The following is a 21,982-nucleotide window of genomic DNA, read 5'->3' on the forward strand; positions in this document are numbered from 1 at the left end:
AAGACCTGAACCTATAGGACTTTTCTAAAACCCTATTCACTAAAAGCTAACGTTTTTTAAATGTAAGTTTTTTTTCTTTTTCTTTTTTTAATATTTATTTATTTATTATGTAAACAATATTCTGTCTGCCGGTATGCCTGCAGGCCAGAAGAGGGTACCAGACCTCATTACAGATGGTTGTGAGCCACCATGTGGTTGCTGGGAATTGAACTCAGGACCTTTGGAAGAGGAGGCAGTGCTCCTAACCGCTGAGCCATCTCTCCAGCCTCCAGCCCTAAATGTAAGTTTTTAAACACACCTGGGGACCCCATTGGCTTATGTGGGTGCCAGGATCCAGACTCAAATCCTTGTGCTTGAGCATGGAATTCTATCTGCTGAGCTATCTCTCCAGCCCCAAGAGGGTTCTTTATGAAACAGGATCTTGCAGCTGCTCTGTCAAGTGTAGAACCTTGAGCTTCCAGCACCAAGAACAGAAGGTTTTCCCACTGTTTCCTTCTGCAGTGCTTTCGCTATACCGGGTACCTCCTCTTTATCTGCTCTTTAAAGAGTCAGTTACTGAAAGCGTGGTGCCAGTTTTCTAAGCATCGCTGGTTCCCATGGTCTGCTGCTGGCATTCTGTCTCACTGAATGTGGAGAGCTCCCCACACTAAACCACACTCTCTAAGGGGTCTGACTTGGTCCTCTTCCTTGTGAAGTTCCGCATTCTACTTTGCGATGTAACCCAAACATTGTCAAGAATCACTGGCCTCTCTAGCTTTCTCTGGCTTGTTTCTGGAATACTCTGCCAGACCCATCTTACTCAGACCTTTGGCTGGGGATATAACATTCCAACAGAATAGCATCTATTCCAAATTTGTCAGTCCTACTTATTATCTTTTAAGTTAAATCCATCACTTTATGTAGATTTCTAACCTGGTCTTCTGAAACAAAGTCCGGCTCTTTGCTAACAAAAAGAATAGTTTTATTGCCTTCATTTTCTCAAGATGTATACTAAATAGACATGATTCCTTTTACTGGTCTCTTAATATAGTCTAGTCCCTTTCTAAATTGATTCCTTCTTATAACTAGGAAAAATTAGTTCCATGAGGACTCAGTCATAACAGTGATGGTAATAGCACCCAAGTCCATATTTTACTACAAGACACTGTGCCAAGTGCTACATGAGCATTTTCACAACAGCAGTAGATGCTTGCTTGTGGTGGGATTTCACTAGAAAGCCCACACGGGCATTGAACCCTGGCCCTCCAGTCTCAGCATCCTGGATGCTGGGACCACAGCTGTGGGCCAGTATGCCTAGCTTACTACTTGTAAGATCATTGAAAGGTTTAAATAATCACCATAAGACTTTATTAAACCATCCTGTTTTGGGAGGCCACTTGTTCCTGGCTGCCCAGACCCGAAATAACCATACAGATACGGTATTAATTAAATCACTGCTTGGCCTATTAGCTCTAACTTCTTATTGGCTATCTCTTAATTTAACCCATTTCCATTATTTTATATTTTACCACGAGGCTTGTGGCCTATGGCAAGGTTCTGTTTTCGGCAGAGGCTCCATGGCTTCGCCTTGACTCTGCCTCCTTTCTCCCAGCATTCAGTTTAGTGTCCTCCCCTCCCCACCCCCAGCTCTACCCTGCCCTATCAACAAGGCCAAGGCAGTTTCTTTATTCACCATACAGAGGGGAATCCCACATCAGTCCCTAAGCTCAGCAGTTTGAAGTACACTCATCACACATGTTCAGCTTGGCTGGAGGTTGGCTGACCCCAGCTGGACCCAGTTAGGTATTTCCAGCTCAGGGAGAGACAGACTTAGGGATAGTGATTCAGCTTTGTGATAGAGCACTTACTTATCTTCTGTGGAGTCCTTGATTTGATCCCCATCATTGAATGAAGGAAGAAAGAAAAAGCAAACTAGGTAGAAAGATTCCAAGCCCTAAGCTGCCACTGCTGCTGCCACCACCAGCAGCAGCAAATGCATTTGCCACATAATTTCGAAGATCCCCAGAACTCACATAAAAAGGCAGGTGGGTGTGTTGGCTTGCCTGTGATCTCATCCCATAGGAGGTAGAGACAAATGCTGCAGCAAACTAGGTACCAAACTAAGTGAAGCAGGAGCTCTTGGCTTAGTATAGAAAGTGAACAGCATGTAAGGAAGAAACCCATTGTCTCTCTTGCACCGCCACATGCATACACTGTACATGTACCAGCTATGTGCTCACAGGCATGTGAGCATGCATGCACACACATGCACATACCACACACACATACGCAAATAAAATTCTGGCTAGCTGAGATGGTGCACACCTTTATCCCAGCATTTGAGAGGCTGAGGCAGCGGATGGTAAAATGGTGAGCATTTGCAAAACAGCAAGATCCTGTCTATAAAAGGAGAGAAGTAAACTCAGCAAAATCAAACAGAATTGTATTGGTTAAAGCTCTGCTTTTAACCTTTGTTTCGGCCTGGGTTTTGTCGCTTCAAGATAATGTTCATGTCCTGCTTAGTTTTAATGGTCAACGTGACACATTCTGGGAAGAGAGCCCTTCAACAGAGTGATTTCTCGGGAAGTTTGGATGTGGCCATATCTGTAGGAGATAATCTTGACTGATTATTGATGTGGAAGGGTGGAGCCCATTGTGGGTGGCACCATCCCTATGCAGGTGGGTTTGGGCTGTATAAGAAAGCTAGCTATGGGACTGGAGAGAATGCTCAGCTGTTAAGAGCACTTGATGCTCAACCATGAAGATAATAGTTCAGTTCAGAGCATCCACATCAAATAAGTACCTGTAACTCCATTTCTAAGGGATCTGATGGTGTCTTCTGGCCTTCATGGGAACCCCTACCCAACACATGCACACACATTAATTAAATGCATAAAGAAAAATTAAAATAACTTTTTAAAAAAGAAAGCCGGCTAAGCATGAGCTAGCAAGGAAACCGGTGAGCAGTGTTCCTCCCTGGCTCCTGCTCCAGGTTCCTGCCTTCACTTCCCTCCACTGGAAATGAAAGCTAAACTTGCTCTTCCTCGGGTTACTTTCGGCCATGGTGTGCATCCCAGCAACAAAGTCACTAGGACAGTTTGTTGGGATGTCTCTGTGGGTGAACAGATCCAAGAACAAACGTGGTAGGAGAGAGCGGGCTCCTGCTGGCTGTGACTTTCACAAGTGTGTTGTTTCATGGGTGCCTCATAAATAACTAGATATAACAGAAAATAAAATATTGTTCCTTATGTTTACCCAAGAAACACTGAAAGCTTTAAAAAGTATTATTATTTTATTTTACTATTTTATGTGCATAGGTGTTGTGCCAGGGTGTATGTCTGTAGATTCCCACCTAGCTGGTATGCGCAGAGGCCAGAAGTTGGCTCCCCTGGAACTGGAGTTACAGACAGTTATGAGCTGTCTTGTGGGTGCTGGGAATCAAGCCCAGTCCTCTGGAAATATAGCCAATGTTCATAACCTTAGAGACTATTTCCAACCCTGCAACAAATATTTTTTAAAATCAAACGACCATCATTGACCCGGCATGGTGGCACACGACCCGGGCTTGGGGGACTGAGGCAGGTAGGTCTTTGTGAATTCAAGACCAGCCTGGTCTACATGTCTTGTTCCAAACCATCCAAGACTACACAGTGCTAGCCTCTCCTACAAACAAACAAACAAACAAACAAACAAAAAATGATTTCCCCCAATTCCAAACACAGAGGTTTCCTTACTTGCATCTTCTGGGTGGTGGGGGCAGAGTCTCACTATACAGTGTAGGGTGTCTTAAACCTGCGTTTTCCTATCTCAGCATCCCAAAGCCTGGGACTAGGGGCCTGCATCGACAGATCTGGTTTGAATGCACTTCCCGACTTAAATAAAAAATAATAGTAAATACATAATAAATAAAACTTTCATTCAGGCATTTTGGAATACAAGTTTACAGACTTCCTTTGAGCAAGAGAAATGAAAGTATTTCTTTGAAAAACACTGTAAACATTGATACGAACCCTAAGTTTTCTCATTCTCTTCAATGGATGCGTTTTCCTCCCCATGTCTCCACGCTAGCAAGTTATCACGAACAGTATGACTGGTTGTACGGCCAACATTTGTTTCAGAACTCGTGTTTCATTGCCTTAATACTGAGGTGTAGCGAAAACACCTTTCTCACCTGGAATTGAGCTCTTTTGCTTGTCTCTTGGGGAACTGAGAGGGAACCCAATACCCTTCTGCTCAAGGCTCCATCCCAGGGACTCCCGCCTCAAGGCTCCACCCCAGCGGCCCCGCCCCGCCCTCTGGCTCCACCTCCAGGGCCCGGCCCCGCCCCCAGTTTCGGACGTCGCGTTCGGTTTCCGTGGTTACGCCTCCGCTGCTTGGGCTCTGGGGCTGGCCGGGAGAGCCGCGGCCGGCTGGCGTTCGGGCCGAAGCCAGCGCCCTGAGAACTCCGGGTCCTTAAAGGCGGGTGTACCCGGAGAGGAGACAGACGTCCGACCGCTGCGAAGCTGGTGCTGGTGGTCGGTAACTGACAGGGGTGGGTGGCGGGCCTCCAGCTCTGCGCAAGCGCGCGGGAACTGCAAGTCTTAGACACACCCACAGAGAAGCTCTCTGGCGCGACGCTTGGGTTCTTGTGCCAAGCCGCGGACTTTTCTAACCACAGTGTACTCATAAATTCAGGAGAAGGTGACACCAGCACCCATCCTTTTCGGATGAGCAAACTGACTCCCAAAGAGATGTGGTTGGACCGTGATGCACACCAGGCTGTCTGGTTTCCCGTACAAAATGCCCAAGGCTACTTTAACCAACCTTCAGAGCGCCCCTGCCATTGTTTTCTCTTACTTGAGTTAACTGACACAGGAAAGAAAATCAGGAGCCTTGACTTAAAGTTCCCACTCTTTCCTAGTTTATAATGGATGAAATTATAGCCAGTTCTTTTTTCGATATTCATAACCCTCACATTTTCATTGATTGCTTTTTATGTTTTTGTTAGCGTTCATATCCCAAGGATGGAATAATCCGAGGAAATCTTCCTACTGTTATAAGATTAGGCTAGAGTTGTGAAAAGCCCTCCAGAGAATGTGTGGTTAAGCCTTTTCTTTTCCAAGCTGTATTCTTGCTGCCTACGCAGATAGGGTGGTAAGTTTTTTTTTTTTCTCCCACATTTGGTTAAGATTTAATTTTTTTTTTCTGTGTTGTATTTTGTTTTTGAGGCAGGGTCTCTCGATGTAGCCCTGGCTCGCTATGTAAACTAGGCTACTCATAGAGATCTGTCTTCATCTGCCTCCCGTGTACTGGGATTAAAAGCATGTTCCATCATACCTGGCTAATTTTTTTTAAATGTTACAATATATATTTTTGATGGTGGCACCATTTAAATAAGGGGGAAATCCCAGTTATGCTCTGTCATTAATAAAGTCATTTAAGATGGATAAAGGAGGAAACTAGATCATAATTAAACGGCAATAATTCAGTAGACATTGTGGTTATTCCAGATCTAATAACGGAATCTAAAGAAGAAAATATATCAGCGAAATTACTAAAAAAAATATTGCTTTATTTAGCCACAATGCCTCCCACTCAAGCAGAAAGTGTTATAAAGAATATTATACGAGAAATAGGACAAGAATGTGCAGCCCACGGAGAGATTGCATCTGAAACAGTGGTTGCTTTCATGGTAAGAATGATTAATTTTGCAAATTACTGTCTTAGCAAAATTTTTAAAATGTGGTACCCAGTGTTAAGAGCGTTCCTAGATGCTTTTTAAAGTCTGGAGGTACCTAGGTTGTTCCTGGCTTCCTTGGTCCTCATTCTTGGCTTTCCCCCATGTCACAGAGTCATTGTCATACCTCCTGATGGGAGGAGAAAGACAAAGGGAAAATTAGTTGCTCCAGTCAAATGTGTTGTCACTTTCCATCCAAAACTAAGAGTTTCTTATGGTTATATTTACTGGTCAAGTGCGGTTGTAAGTGGCCCTAAGGACACATAATGCGAACCTGTGGTTTCGTGTTAGTAGGGAAGGTGGGGCCCAGGTGTCAGGGCTAACAACGCCTGCCACAGTGTTCTGGTGAGACCCTGCTCGTTATCTAACATTGAGACGGTCAACAACTGTACTGTGGAGTTAAATAGTTCTGAATTAAGACCTGCATAATGGATTCCATGTAATTATGTTAAAGTCAAAGCAAAAATTACCTTACTAAGCAAGGAAATGTGCTTGAAAACCTGTTTTTAGAACCCAAGAGGAGGACTTTAGATATCTGTAATGTCCAGTGTCTTAAGTCGGAGACTCCAATTTAGTTGCTTCCTCTGTATTTCCTAAAAGTTCAACGTTGCTGTCTGTCCTAGCCTTAATGAATTTGTTTCCTTTCTTCACGCGAAGGAAGTGTGAGCTGCCCCAAACCTGTATGTGGCGATTTTATTGACTCGCAGAAATGGCAGGGGAATGTTTCACTAATCCCCACCTTCTCTCACAACCTGAAGGAGAGACAGTAGGTCTATTGCAGATGTGGTAGGGGTGGGGAAGACTTGCAAACCTAGAACTGGGGAGGAGAGTGTCTTATCAGGATGATGCTGCAGAAACTCCCTGAGACCACAGGACAGCCTAAAGTTGGCCTTGGTGAACTTTAAGTGTGGTATAAATGCTGTTCTTAGCAATAGGGAAATGGTTGTGATATTCAGAAACTATGGGAGGTTACAGAGGAGATTCAAGGATTGGTCCAGGAAGCAGTTTTAGGTTTTTTCCCTCCCTAATTCAGCTGAGTTGTTAAGCTTCAAGTTCAGTATCCTTTTAATGTGGTACAAGCACAACTTCTCACAGTATGCGGTAATCTTTTATTTTGTTTGTTTTGTTTTTTATTTTTCGAGACAGGGTTTCTCTGTGGTTTTGGAGCCTGTCCTGGAACTATCTCTTGTAGACCAGGCTGGTCTCGAACTCACAGAGATCCGCCTGCCTCTGCCTCCCGAGTGCTGGGATTAAAGGCGTGCGCCACCACCGCCCAGCGAGTACGTGGTAATCTTAACAACAGTAATTGTTGCCTGTTTTTACTCAATTAAAAGCCACTGGATAAAGGCACCTTTGGATTTGTAAAGTCTACTGTAAGGTCACTCCCCCACCCAGGGACCTAGGTGCACAGACAGGCTGCTTAGTCTTGTCCTTTCCCTCCGCACTCCTAGGAGAGCAGGGCTGGTGGGGCTGGGGACGGTTCAGAGGGATGCTGCTGTCTGCCTTCCAGCAGCAGGTGTGTGAAGGGCAGGGCCTGGATGGGAGGAGTCCAGGAAGGCCAGGTGAAAGGGAGGCGGATGGGTGATCATCCAAGTCTAGAGAGGGCATGCATCATTTACGTGTGTGCTGGGAGAGGGGAGCAGAAGAAATCTAAAAATGAGTAGAAATCGAGAAACTGTGTGAGGGGATGAGGGTAACTGAAGCAGAGTTTTATAAAACGTGACCTCCACCATCAGTAGGGTGTTAATCAGACCCAAATAATATACAGGAGTTCTGGGAGAGTTATAGAATAGAGTACAAGTTTAAACTCACCAACATGTCAGGCATCTTGCCTTCAGCTAGACCTGGTAAAGAACTTACTGTGTTGATCGTGGAAAATATAAACCCTGATGTCCTCAAGGAAGAAAAAGATTACAATAAAAGTGGTTGTCGCTGTTAGGAATATTTCCTAACGCGAGCTCCCTGCTGACGCAAAATTCCCAATCAAGCCAAATCAAAACAAGCCAAATTAAGAAATATCCAGGCTTAATGGGAGTTCTGCACTCTCGGGTGGCCCAGAGGGAGAACGGGGAAGGGAAGCCGAGCTCAGGAACTCCAACACCGGGAGAAAGGAAAAGGGATCACGTGTTCCTCTTTTGGGAACTTATTTAAATACCCTGGGAAGTGGTCCTGACCCCTCCTGTGGGGTCAGGACCTGGCCTGCTGGAATTTGGAGTCCAGACCAGGCCTGGGGGCTGGGATAGATGCGAGGGGCTGGGGCCTATGCTCCCAACTCGACAATTGCCTGATCATCAGGACCACTGCTGTGATGTTTTTCTCTTTATTGTTTCTCTCCTCTCTCCCTCCCCTCTCTGGCCTTTTTTGTAGTTCTGGCTGAAGCTTGTGTAGGTCCTCCAGGTGCTGTTTCTTGAGATGCTAGCATTGCAGGAGTATACCATGATGCTTTGCTCATTTTCTTCTTGAAAATAACTTAGAAGAGCAAACCTCAGCTGATAGACTGCTTGCCTGGTATGCATAAAGCCCTGTATTAGATACCCAGGCATTCACTGCATAAGACCAGGTGTGGTAATCCGAGCAATGGGGAGGGAGTGGGAGCAGGAGGATTATCAATTCAAGATCATCCTCAGCAACATAGTGAGTTTGAGACCAGCCTGGTCTATATGGTCTTTGTCTCAAAATCCAAAACACAAGCAAACAAACCACTTGAGTGTTTTGGAAAATATAGTAGAAGCATTCATGCAATGTTCTCTTCTAGCTTTGTGTGGCTCGACTGTTGGACAGTAAAAATCCATCCCTGGACACCATTAAGATGCAGGTCTACTTCGATATGAATTACACGAGTCGAGGTAACATAAACACTTATTTTCGTGCATTTTAAAAGAGGTTTTTTTTAAACATTGCATTTTAGGTAAGAAAGGTTTGATTGACAACAGATTTAATTGTTTAATGAAATACATTTTTGTCAGTCTTGATATTTTCCATCTTTGATCTGTTAGGCAATCTTTTGTTATTATTAATAAAATATTTGAGACAGTTTACACAAAGAAAAAGTTTGCTTGGGTCCAGTTTTAGAGCATTTTGTACAGGCTTTGTTGGCCATGTTGCTTTCGACCATGGAGGCACATCATGGCAGAAATATGTGTCTCATAGTTGGGATGTGAAGGAGAAGAGGAGGCAGGGAAGTCCCCAAAGGACACACCTCCAGTGACACCAACACTTCCCACGGGATCCCACCTCTTCAAGGTCAACCATCTCTAACCCTTTAACACATGAATGCTGGGAAGCAATTCACCGTGTCTAAGAACAGAATAGTGTTGGAACTTCAAAGGAGAAAAATGCTTGTTGCCTTTAAGAATGCTAAAAGTCAACTTAAAACTATACACTTGTAAAATTATGTTTCCAAGTTTATCTATTTTTAACCTTTACGGGACAAATATATAACAATTAGAAACTAAACCATTGAAGTTAAAATTCTTAATTTTTAGATTTTCTTAGTCTTGGTTTGTTATTTTATAATATTTAAATTATGTAATAATTATGTAAAGTATTTAGTGGGAAGTTTAAGTTAAGAATATATTTTATTATATTTATTATATTTTCTATTTATATTTAAGGTATATATCAAAGACATGTTAGAAATGGGGGAAAATAAACTTTTTTAATAATGCAGTCATGATTAATTTGGTGATTTCTTTCTGAACAGTAAGCGTTCAGTTGTGATAATATATAAATAATATCTCTTATATTTTTGCTTTTTTATATTTATCTATTTATTATGTATACAATATTCTGTCTGTGTGCATGCCTGAAGAGGGCACCAGATCGCATTACAGATGGTTGTGAGCCACCATGTGGTTGCTGGGAATTGAACTCAGGACCTTTGGAAGAGCAGGCAATGCTCTTAACCGCTGAGCCATCTCTCCAGCCCCCATTTTTGCTTAATAACAATGAAATTCCAAAACATGGAATTAGAGAAAGTCAATTCCTATTTTTTCAGTTTGTAAAAGTTCTCAGTTGCTTTTCTAGTGGAATTATAGATATAGATGTTGCCTTGTGACTGGGAGTGTTTACTAAGTTACATGAATTGTTATGCCAGTAAAGGTGGTCTCCAGCCACAACACAACACAGGAAATAAGAAGGATAAATTCTTTAGGCATTTACTGGCAAGTTTGCTTTTGTCAGCTTAGCACAGTGAGGATCACTGGAGAGAGGAACCTCAATTGAGAAAGTGACTCCATCATGTTGGCCTATAGGCAAGTCTCCGAGTGTTTGCTTGATTAATTACGGATGTGGGAGGGTCCAGCCTATTGTGGGCGGTGGTAACCCTGGGCTGAACAAGAAAGCAGGCTGAGCAAACTCCTGGGAGCAAGCCAGTAAGCAGCTTCAGTTCCTGCCTCCAGATTGCTGCCCTGGCTTCTCTCAGTGATGTGGAAGTGTAAGCTGAACAAACCCTTTCCTTCCAGATTGCTATTGGTCATGGTGTTTATAGAGACCCTAACTAAGACGATGCAGTATTGCATTATCAGTAATATTATTCAAAGGACATTTACTTAGGAATAAAATAAGTATAATTGAAGAAGAATATATAGACTACACATTTAATGTTGTACTACATATATTTACATATTTATGTGTGCTGACATTTATGTTTTGACAGAATACTCTATTGAAATTCCTGTAATAACGTTTCCGTATTCAGGCTTCTTGATGGCCACTGTATTTTATTTCATCATTATATCTTAAGAAGTCAGGGTTTAGGATTTAGCCCAGGGGGGTTCAAATCTAGCATTGAAGGTAGGGTGTCAGGGGCTTTTGTTTTCATCAAATTGCCACACACTAACCAGTTTTTCTCTAGTCCTTATCTGAGGAGAATTCTAAGTATTGAAGAAGTGAAATACTGTTATTTGCTAATTTTAGAGGACTTTCTTGAAGAGCATCACCGGGTCTTGGAGTCCAGATTGTGTGCTGTTAGTAGAGAAATTACAGACAACAGAGCATGCGCTAGAGAAGAACTGGAGAGTCTCTACCGAAAGATCGTTAGCTATGTGTTACTGAGGTCTGGGCTGGGATCCCCCACAGACATCAAGATTGTCAGGGAGGCAACAGGTAAAAGAGAGTAATGAACCCATATGCCCATTGTACTAATGTGTATAGTCTGCGCATGTGTGTTTGCGCCTCTGTGTGAGTGGAGGCTTGTGCGCATATGTGCACATGTGTATGTAGAGGCCAAAGACTGACGCTGCCTTCCTCCGTGCTGTCCGCTTTATTTACTAAGGCAGGGTTTCTTACTGAACCCAGAACTCTCCATTTCGTTCTGGCCAGTCTAGGTAGCCAGCTTGTCTCGGGGATCCCCAGGCTCCCCCTCTATGATTCTGAGGTTCCTGGCTGGCTGCGCGCCTGCCCAGTATTGGCCTACAGGGGTCTGAGAATACAAACTCTGTCGTCACACTTGTGTGGCAAGCACTGGACCCTCTGAGCATCTCCTTAGTCCCTGCCATTGTATTTTATAAAATATGCTAAAGATTGAAATTTCCTTCTTAGCTGAAAGAAAATCAGCACAGATAAGAAGTTCAAATGTACCCAGGTTCCTAGAAATGTTTAAGAATGTATGTGACTTGAAAGTAGAAGGGGACTGTAAGGAGGGAGAGCAGAATCAAAGCGGAGAACAAAAGAGGGAAACAGGAGGACAAAATACTCAGTTTTCTCTCATATATGGAATTAATATATGTATGACATGAATTCATAGAGGGAACTGTCTGTGGGGAGCAGGAGGAGTGGAGAAGAGGGGCAGGGGAAGGTAATGGGGATGTAAATATGGCCGAAGTACAATCATGGAACATGGACTCTGAAAATGTCATGATGAAACCCATTATTTTCTGTGCTAACAACAACAACAATAATATTTTTTTTAAACTTATGAAAGACAACAACCACCAATAAACAAAAGCCTTATAGGCTGGAAAGGTGGCTCAGTGTTTAAGATTGTTTGCTGCTCTTCCAGAGGACCTGAGTTCAGTTTCCTGCACCATTGTCAGGCAACTCACAGACTCAACACCCTCTTCTGGCCTCAGGAGCACTGGAACACATGATATACACTCACACAAAGACTCCCACTTAACACATAAAGAACAATAAATCTTAAGCTACCCAGGTACGTTTCACTGACACTGTGTCAGTGAAATAGTGTTCATTTTCTTGGAGGCTGGGTTTTCCCGTGACCCTTCCACCTCACGAGGGGACATGGGCAGCATTGTCAGGGTACTGAGCAATGGGGTGGTTGGGCCAGCTGGAAAGGAATGCCGCATATGGCTGGAGGGCATTGAGTCTTGTGTCTGATTAGGATCTTGAAAGAGGAAATCTTTTTATTCTCGGGAAATGGTCGTCCAATTTATACTTTAAAATGAGCATAGAGGTAGGCATAGTAAGCCTGGCTGTAATCCCCAGCACTTGGGAGGTGGGACACAGGAGAATCAGGAGTTCAAGTCACATGAGATAGGCACATCCTTCTTACAGACAGAAAGACGCTTTCAGTCCAAGCCCTGTTGCCTTTGTTCTGCCGTTCTGTTTTTCTGCCATCTATTGCAGCTGCCCTGCAGAGTGTTTTTCCTCAGGCTGAGCTGGGGACATTTCTGACTCTTAGTAAGAAGGACAAAGAGCACCAGCTGAAAGAGCTCACCATGATCGTAACTGGAATTCGGTTATTTAACAGAGACTGTGGGAAAGGCGGAGAAGGCATTGATGATCGTAAGTGCACGGTTAGGCTGATTCGGAAAGTTCTGTGCATTTAAGGCTTAGCTTCACAGTGGAGCAGACAGCACACACCAGACCACTGACACTCAGAAGGCAGAGACAGGTGGATCTCTGTGAGTCCGAGGCCAGCCTGGTCTATAAAGCGAGTTCCAGGACAGCCAGGACTACACAGAGGAACCTTGCCTCGAAAAACAAAAGCAACAACAAAAAACTGTGATTCTCTTCTTCACACTAGCTAGTAGTTCTAACCTTGCGGAGGCAGACGTGTTGTGTGCCAGGAAGCTAGTGTAGGAAATCGAGGCAGTGACAGGAATGAGGAGAAGCCCAGGGGCCGCCACCCTCAACTCCGTGGAGTGTGATGTTTACCTCACGCCGGCCAAAGGGAGGAAAACCGATTTAGAAGTTAAAATCACCTCGGGAAGAAAACTGGTGCTGGTGTATTAATGGGATGAAAAGACCAAAGAGGATCATCAAAGATATTTGATGATCTGCAAATTCAGGAACTTCTGTGTTGTTATATACATAATGCTCTTTTTATTTTTAGGCAGAATCTCACTGTGTAGTCTTGAATAGCCTGGAACTTGCTGTACCAGGCTTGCCTCTGGTTCCTAGAGATCCACCTGCCTCAGTCTCCCAAGAGCTGGGATGAAAGGCTCGCACCACCACACGCAGACCCATAGTGCATTCTTTATTTGTAACTTTGAAAATACTTGGGAGGGCTGGAGAGATGGCTCAGTGGTTAAGAGCACTGACTGCTCTTCCAGAGGTCCTGAGTTCAATTCCCAGCAACCACATGGTGGCCTTCAGCCATCTATAATGAGACCTGGCGTCCCCTTCTGGCTTGTGGGCACATATGGAAGGAATGCTATACACATAATAAATAAATAAATATTTTTTAAAAAAGAAAATACTTGGGAAATATCTAATAAAGGATCTAATGGTAGAAGTAATTGCATGTGAATTTAGACTTCTGCAGGCCCATTGATAAGGCATTCCCGTCTTTACCTAATCACGGATCCCTGGTCACCCCACCTGCCCCTCTCCTTGCTGTGTCTGTGAGCTAGAGACCACTGAGTTTCACCCCTAGTCCAATGAGGGTATTATTGTTGTTTATTTTTTATTTTAAGACTTGTTATACACTATCAAATTCTGGGGTTGGGGAGTTGGCTCAGTGTTTGCTGCTCTTTCAGAGGACAGGGGTTTGGTTCCAGCGACCATATGGTGGCTCAGAACCATTCCGTGACGTAACAACTCCATTTCCGTGGGATATGGCACCCAGTTCTGGCCCCCGTGGCCATGCTGCTCAGATGTATGTAGACAGAATGCTCCTCCACAGGAAAGAAACATCAAAATTACAACAATCTCCCACCAGTCAGAGAGTGCCTTCCTTTGATAGACTTCTTTATGTCCAGAGTCCAGATAAGGTTCATACTTGCATTTTAAATGTGATTTATCTAAAGGAGCATGGCTAATACAGTACATGGCACCACAATCTACCTGAATTTTCTAGATTTTAGTGAGAAAGTGGACCTGGTTCTACTTTTCTTATTATTCTGACACTGGTTTTTGTTTTGACAGGTTCTTTTCTGCATGGGGTGGGACCATGAAAAACCTGCCTCATTATTATCAATCTGATAAGGGAAATCTGACTCAATTTGGTCTTTAAAATGCAATTACTTGCTGATGTCCTTTTCCTTGATTCTTCCCCCACGCCCTGGTGCCTGTACTCTCACACCCTGACAACAGTGCCAGCCATTCTCCACGAAGCAATCCCAGCCACCACGCAGCATATCGACTCCCAGCTTCAGATTGCCCAGGAACAGGCCTTTCGCTACACAGCCATCATCGAGAAAGTGACAACGAACCCGCTCCTGGCCAAAGAGCTTGAGTCCTATATGTTAAAGGAAGCGCTGTACAACATCCGGCAGTACGAGATCTTCCTTCAGACTGTTTTGGTGAGCTAATGTCACAAAGTCTGTCATTTTCCATATAACGCAGTCACTTGAGAACGAGGTGACTCACGAGGGAGGTGACCTTAGGAAGGTTCATTGCCAAGTTAGGATTGATCTTAGTGGAACTTACTTGGTAGAGGTTAATTTATAGTTGTTGCTTCTCATCACTTGATAGTATGATTAGAAACATGGTATAATTAAATAGTGATGTGTGTGTTTGCAACACTTGTAATTCAGAGCATGTGGCTTACACACTGACAGGGAGTGGCCCTCACAACGTCACTGTCACTTGGTTGGGAGCAGATAAGGCTTAAACATGGTATTTATAGCGAAATGACACAATATTAATACAAAGTATGCTGTCTTCACAGTCAGATATAATTACTTGTGCTCAGGAAGTGGAAATGATGATAAAACAATTAACAGCTCAACTGGAACAATTAAAAATGATAGTAAAATCAAAAACAGCTGTCCCGACATCGCAAGTCTTTGTAAGTAGCTGCCATCCCCTTTGACATCGTTTGTTGAGACAGGCTCTCAGAGCAGCCCTAACTGACCTGGAACTTGCTGTGTGGACCATGTTGGCTTCAAATTCACAACTATCCACTCACCTCTGTCCCTGGGTGCTGGGATCACAGGTGTGCACCACCACCATCAGGAACTTTGAACTTTGACTTTTTTTTTTTTTTTTTTGGTTTCTCAAGACAGGGTTTCTCTGTAGCTTTGGAGCCTGTCCTGGAACTAGCTCTTGTAGACCAGGCTGGCCTCGAACTCACAGAGATCCACCTGCCTCTGCCTCCCAAGTGCTGGGATTAAAGGCGTGTGCCACCACAGCCTGGCACTTTGACTCTTTTAAACGTATTTTTTAAAATTTTATTTATGATGGCAAAGGGGCATGCCACATGTGGAGGGCAGAGAGGGTCTCTACTTTCTTAGTGGGATCCTGGAACTACACTTGCGTTGTCAGGCTTGTGAGCGTTGACCCACTGAGTCATCTCACGGGCCCAAACTCCTCCCCTGTGATCAAAACCCAGCTGTGCGCAAACTCTACTGCTGAGCTAATTCCTAGCCTGTGGGTTTTCTGAGTCGGTACCTCACTCTGTAGCTCAGTAGATACCCCATGCTGTCCTCTACTGTGGATCCTCCTGTGCCCACATCCCCGGTGCTGGAATGCAGGCATGTGGCCACCATGGCAGGCGTAACTTCTTTAGGCTGAACGTCCTTTTGAGTCTTATAAATCAGTTCAAAATTCCTTATAATTGTATTCCTTTAGGATACTATCATATACAATGTAGTAGTTTTATATAAGAGGGTCCTGTTCTTAATGATTATGTTTTAGTTTGTTTGATGAGGGCAGTTGTTACTGAAGGAAATGATACTTTCTGGTAATGATGACCACAGTATCTATGGCAACAGAAGCAGTCCATTGTAACACTGAAAGTGTGCTTATAGAGCTGAGATGGTAGCTTAATTGGTAAATGGCCACACACCTAAGTTCAGATCCCCAGTACCGCTGTGAACAAGCCAGGTGTGGTGTCAGATAGACAGAGCCAGGAGGATTCCTGGCCAATGAGTGAGCTCCAGGTTCAGTGAGAGATCCTGATAAAGAAATAGGACAGAGAGAGATTGGGGAAGATACCCACCACCAACCCCTGGCCTCTGCACACTTCCCCGCAGACAGGAGTAGGGAGAGAGGGAGGGGAGAAGGCAGAGAGAAAGCGGGACATGGGGAGAGATAAATAGGGAAGTGGGAAGGAGGGCGGGAGGGAGGGAGGGAGACTGTGCTCACGTATCTGGCTCAGAGCTGATAGTTACGTCTTAGCTGAAAGGAAAGTGACCCTTTATTCACCATGCATCAGCTCTCAGGATGACAGCACCACGCTATAGAAAATACTGCAGCCCTGACCTGAACAGGGAGTAAAGAAAGTGTGCGCGTGTCCCCATGGGTATAGACCATTTGAGACTTTGATGACTTTCTGTAGTCTCACTGTCGACATTGCCTTTAAAATCAAACTTATGTGAGGCCTGGTTGATTTTCTGTTTGTTTGATAAGTCATTTTAGCTAACCTTTACCGTGAATAAATATTGTATTTCCCTGATCTAAAGCTTTGGCAGGCAGCTCCCTTGATGTGCGTGAGATGCACATGTATGCGCTCCTGGGTCTTTGGATTCGTCATTGGGCCACATAAATCAACTATAGTGAATCATTTGTGTAGCTTACTTTCTGAGTAAATACCTTTATAACAGCTATGGCAAATGAAATACTTCGAAAGAAAACACAGGTTTCCCTCCTCTTGACTCAGAAGCCTTCTCTAGTTTCGTAAAATTTTGACTTTATAAAAAAATGAATTTTTTCTGACTCGTATTTGTTTCTCCAAATACAGTGATGACTCCATCGCTCAGTTACGGCTTTAGTGTTTCTCTCTCTCTAGCCTATATTCATTGCACTGGCCAGCCTGTGGATGAGCTTCCAGGATGAGACCGTGCTGATTAGTGTCCTCAGCAACCTGACCACTAACCTGGAGCTGTTCCTGGGCACTCATGAGCTTCTCTTTCCCGAGAAGGTGATCCAGGGCCTTCTGGGTGATGTCACTGTGAAAAGTGACATCTTTAGAATTAAGGAGCACATAGGTAAGGCACACTAGCCATTAGCTCCTCCTCTTTAAAGTCGCCCGTAGCTTCAAGTCACTCTTTTTGCTTTAAAACTTTTATTCTATAGCTTCTTGATAAAACACTAAACATCTTAATCATGGAAGACTGGTGTTCATTATAGAAGATATGAAAAACAAACAAACAAACATTGTGACACACACAGTTAATTTTTAGCATGTAGGTGGTAGAGGCAGGAGGATCAGGAGTTCAAGTCCAGCCTAGGCTACACAATAAGTTCAAGGCCAGCCTGGGCTACAAGAGACCCTATCTCAAAAAAATGTGAAAAATATAGATATGGAAACTGAATGTCTTGCTGTCCAGAAAATGCATCTTACTGTAGCCTTTCGTGCCTTGGCTCCGGGTGCTTACGCATTTGCATTTCTGCAAGACTGGCTTTGCAGTTGCATCCTGAGAAACATTTCTGCCACAATTGTTGCAGATAAAGCTCCATATAGAGAACGTTATTTGCTACACATCTTCTTAGTATCAAGTTGAGAAGAACCAATTAATTTTATCCTTATAAAATTAATTGAGCTAATTTTAGGCCTTTTAAAAGATGTATTTATTCTTATAGAAAGGCTGACAATTATTAGTCAACTTTCTATCATTTCATCAACTTTCTACATTTTCTATCTTAGTTAAAGACAATCTAAAATTCACGAGAAGTGTTGAAGTAGGGGTTAGAACTTAATACTCACTTTTTTGCAGAAAAAATGAAATTAGATAATTTACTAATTTCTTTTTCAAATCCTACTTTGGTAAAAGTAGAAAATAAGAATATTACAGTGACTCCCTTTCTTAAATCATTACAATACATAAAACCTGAAAGATGAATATCAGGATACCCTAAAATCCCCTAGTACCTGTTTTATTACTTATGTGACTTCATTACAACAGTATGTCTAAGCAGATATGAAATGAAATTTAAAAGTTGAAGTAAGTTCACTTGAGGGTGTTCAGCTAAGCTGCAACTTCTTAGATTTAGAGATGTCATTTCCTACTGGAGTGAGAACTTTCTCTTCTTTAGAGTATTTGATCAGGTTATTCTCTGGTGAATTGGGAGAACCAATATTCTTCTGAAAGAATTTATTTTTTACCCACTCATCATTCCTAGAAATCTTGGGCATATCAGGATAAAATGTTTATTTTTATTCCAAGTTAGACCTTACTGTTAGTTGTAGATACAAGGTCAGGACAAACAGGATGTTGGCTGTTTAGATCTGGATTCGGACACATTAGAACTATATGTGCAATTGTAAAAGTCAGGAATCCTGGAAAATAGTTTTTCATGAAGATATCATTTGTATCTAATTTTTCATTTTAGTTATCCACTTAGGTAAAGCAGCCTGTGTCAGGAGCTGTCTGTAAAGGTCAAGAGAACAGGCAGGAGAGATGCTCAGTGCTCTTGCAGAGGACCCAAGTGATGGCCTGCATCTGTGGCACCAGGGGACCCCTGCACCTTTTTCTGGTTCTGGAGCACCAGGCATGCATGTGGTACACATACATACATGTGTAGGCACTCACATACATACATGTGTAGGCATTAACATACATACATGTGTAGGCACTCACATATGCATGCAGCATAAAAGTAACTATTTAAGAAAAAAGTCTAAAGAACAAAAATTGTATACCCTTTTAATCAAAGTCGAGCTAGTAAAAAACATCTTCTTCCTGTTTGGAACTTTCTCTACTGTTTTGAGACACAGTCTAGTTATATAAGGACTATTCAAAGTGGTGTCTTGAAAGAAGAAGATCCCCTTGGTCACATAACAGTTCTTGCTGCTCATCTCCTTGGGTGATGTACTGTGTGGCAGCAGGAAACATTGCACACCCTAACGAAGAGCTTTGGTCCGCTTTCCCTCAACTGCGTAGCAGCTCTTTCTGAAAGGCCGAAGTTCTGCTTCCACACTCGCTCTAGCGAGTTCCTGACTCAGACGCGGACAGTACTGGGGTGTTCACACTTCTTTACAGGAATGCCACCGCGGTGAGTCGGACCAAGGGGAACTTTGTCCATCAGAAACAGTATAGATGATAGAAATGTTTAGAATGACCTTCTGCTGACTCATTTAGGAAATTGCATCTTCTCAAGGGATATAAACCATTTCCTGTTCTCTTTCATTGTAGAAGAAAGAGTACACTTGCCAGATTTCAGAAAACTGGATTGGCTTTTTCCAGAAACAACGGCAAATTTTGATAAACTGGTAATTCAGTACCGCGGGTTTTGTGGCTACACGTTTGCTTCAACAGACGGTCTTCTTCTCCCAGGTACGTTGTTGGAGGTAACAGTCTGCCTTCGTGATGTCGGTCCCATACCGAGTACTTCCTGTATCAGCCTGGTTGTCCTGGGAAACAGATGCGGAAGCAGGCAGGAGATGTAGAGATGGTCCAGTTTCCTCGCCTACGGAGCTTCCAGTCTAATCTGGTGGATTCAGCAGAGGTTGTAAGGAATGGGTGGTGAGAGCTGTAACCGGTTGGCTGACTGTCCCTGATCTAAAATACTTCAGGCCAAAAGGATTTCTCATTGTGGATTTGGAAAAGGACATGTATTAGGGGATGGGACCCACATTTAAACACAAAATCCAATCATGATCCACAGACATTGTATACAGAGTCCTGAGAGTGTACACTGCCTTTAGTGCACCCAGATTTTTACTGTGACTTACCACGTGAATTTCCTGCTCGCGGCATCATGAAGGAACTCAAATTGTTTCTGGTTTTGGAACATTTCACATTTCATAGTAAGGCAGCCAGCATGTATGTAACATGGTTTCTGTAGTGCCTTGAGAAGGGGATGACCCATGTGTACTGGAGTCCAGAGACATGGTTTAGCGGTGCTAAAAAGCGTGTCTTTAGAAGAGTTAACTGAAAAAGACATATTTATTTAACTAATGTGTTCACTTAAAAATGTTCCTGATCTCAGCCAGGTGGTGGTGGCGCACGCCTTTAATCCCAGCACTCAGGAGGGAGAGGCAGGCGGATCTCTGTGAGTTCGAGGCCAGCCTGGGCTACAAAAGCTAGTTCCAGGACAGGCTCCAAAGCTACAGAAAAACCCTGTCTCAAAAACAAGCAAACAAACAAACAAAAAGTTCCTGATCTCTTTGCAACTACCCTCCATTAACATAAGACTCTATTACAGTCTTCTAAGGAAATACTTTATTAAGTAACATTTCTCTGTGATATATGCATATATACATATATAAAACATAAAATTATGTTTCCAAAATAAATAGTAAATTTGATATAGAGGCATTGCATTATTATTCAAAAAGTGTTGTGTGAGGGGGGAATGACAAGAAACCACTAGGGCTGTGTTAGTTAGCTCCAGTTGTCCACATGTGCAGGAAGAGGAACCCCCAAAGAAAGAATTGCTTCCATCATGCTGGCCTCGGGACGTGTCTGAGAGGCCTTGTTTTGACTGCTAACTAAGATAGGAGGGCCCGGCCAACTGTGGACAGGGCCATTTCTAGTCTTGGGGTCGGTAAGAGAGGCAGCAGCAGAAGTCACGGAGAGCATGCCAGCAAGCAGGGTTCCTCCATGGCTCTTTGCTTCAGTTCCTGCCTCTAGATCCTGCTTGAGTTCCTACCTTGCTTCCTTTAGTGATGGACTTGTAAGCTTGTAAACTGAAATGAGCCATTTCCTTCCCCGAGCTGGTACCATGGCAACAGAAAACAAACCAGGACAGACTACAGCGCAAGCAATTGGAAAGAACTGTTCCACTAACCTCGTCCTTTTTCTTGATCTTTTTCTTATTTTTCTGTTTAACAGTTGGCTATTGTTTTTGTCACAGAATTTCTGGAATTCTGTGCTTGTATGGTAGAGAGAATAAAGTAACTTATACTTTATGTTGTTGTGAGGAACAAACACACTAGAACCATGGCAGTGAGGTAGAGACAGACAGTCTACCGCTGTGTTAGTCATAAAGAGAAATAGGAATGTGGAGGGCTGTCAGGCTGTGTGTCTCAGAGTCCTCTCTGAATACATCAGTGCTGGTCCTTTTGCCTCTGCTTGCTGTGTTATCTCTGCTTACTGCACCATTGCCTAGGCACCAGCAGCTGCTCACTCAGAGGGACTTGGTAGAATGTCTTCTACTGTTAGGGACTGCAGACGACATGGCTGATACCCAGTGTGATACTGGCTCACCGTTCTGTCACATTTGTCCTTCCCAGACGACTTCATGCCCACCAGTGTATCGGCGTAAAATGAATTCAGACAGATTGTAATAATATATATAGCTTTAATAGACTTACAGAACCACCGGTTCCCGTGGAGAACAGGGAAGCAGAGAGAGCAGCGGGCTCGCCTTGCTAGATTTATAAGTAAACATTAGCCCGAGGTGAACACGTCCGCTAATAGGCTGGGCTTATCCCTACACACCAGAAGTCTTTCTCTCCATCAGTCTACCCCAACTCATTCTCTATTCGTTCATTTTGCTAACCCTTCCATCATCACTATGTTTTCAAATACCAATCTCATACTTTTTGTTTTATTATGCATTTAATTTTCTTGCTTGCTTTATTTTTCAGTTAGTTATTCCCATAACACAGGCCATTCTTGGACCTTTCATATATTTGTGATTCGTTGGGAGTAGGTGCTTGTTTTCCTACTGTATCTCTCTTTTCCAAGAAAAGGGTCAACAACTATTTGTTGGAAAAGTAAATAAGACAGTATGACCATTTCCTGTATACTTTCCACATGGCATTTGGATATGTAATAATCCATCGTCTTTTTATAGAGGAAAATATGTCATGCTTTTGTAGTTCTTAGAGAGCTATTTTGGAAACATTATATTAGGGGCTATGGACATGGCTAGTGGGTAAGCTGAGCAACAGTGAAGGACCTAAGTTCAAATTCCTAGAATCCACATTAAAAAAAGCTAGCTTTGACTGTGACTGTACACAGTCCTATAACCTTGGCACGGGGCCAGCCAGGG

At 43.3% G+C, this 21,982-nt stretch overlaps 1 protein-coding gene and 1 long non-coding RNA gene across 2 annotated transcripts in view; both read left to right on the forward strand.

The window, feature by feature from the left end:
• The first annotated feature begins 4,346 nt into the window (after positions 1 to 4,346).
• Positions 4,347 to 6,431, forward strand: LOC121458381. Its single transcript, XR_005975837.1, has 4 exons — positions 4,347 to 4,497; positions 4,967 to 5,112; positions 5,538 to 5,650; positions 6,353 to 6,431. It is a non-coding gene; the product is annotated as an uncharacterized LOC121458381 (long non-coding RNA).
• Positions 6,432 to 7,382: 951 nt separating this feature from the next.
• The window catches only part of LOC121458242 (cilia- and flagella-associated protein 206-like), a 56,331-nt gene continuing 41,731 nt past the window's right edge, over positions 7,383 to 21,982 (forward strand). The window contains exons 1-8 of the mRNA XM_041667345.1: positions 7,383 to 7,388; positions 8,451 to 8,541; positions 10,613 to 10,801; positions 12,281 to 12,439; positions 14,192 to 14,400; positions 14,769 to 14,888; positions 16,830 to 17,028; positions 19,177 to 19,317. Of these exons, the coding sequence (XP_041523279.1) occupies positions 7,383 to 7,388; positions 8,451 to 8,541; positions 10,613 to 10,801; positions 12,281 to 12,439; positions 14,192 to 14,400; positions 14,769 to 14,888; positions 16,830 to 17,028; positions 19,177 to 19,317 (1,114 nt within the window). The remainder of the gene's footprint in view (positions 7,389 to 8,450; positions 8,542 to 10,612; positions 10,802 to 12,280; positions 12,440 to 14,191; positions 14,401 to 14,768; positions 14,889 to 16,829; positions 17,029 to 19,176; positions 19,318 to 21,982) is intronic.

Source organism: Microtus oregoni, unplaced genomic scaffold, assembly GCF_018167655.1.
Source record: "Microtus oregoni isolate MIOR12 unplaced genomic scaffold, Mior012 000017F_ref0000208, whole genome shotgun sequence".
Classification (NCBI taxonomy): domain Eukaryota; kingdom Metazoa; phylum Chordata; class Mammalia; order Rodentia; family Cricetidae; genus Microtus; species Microtus oregoni.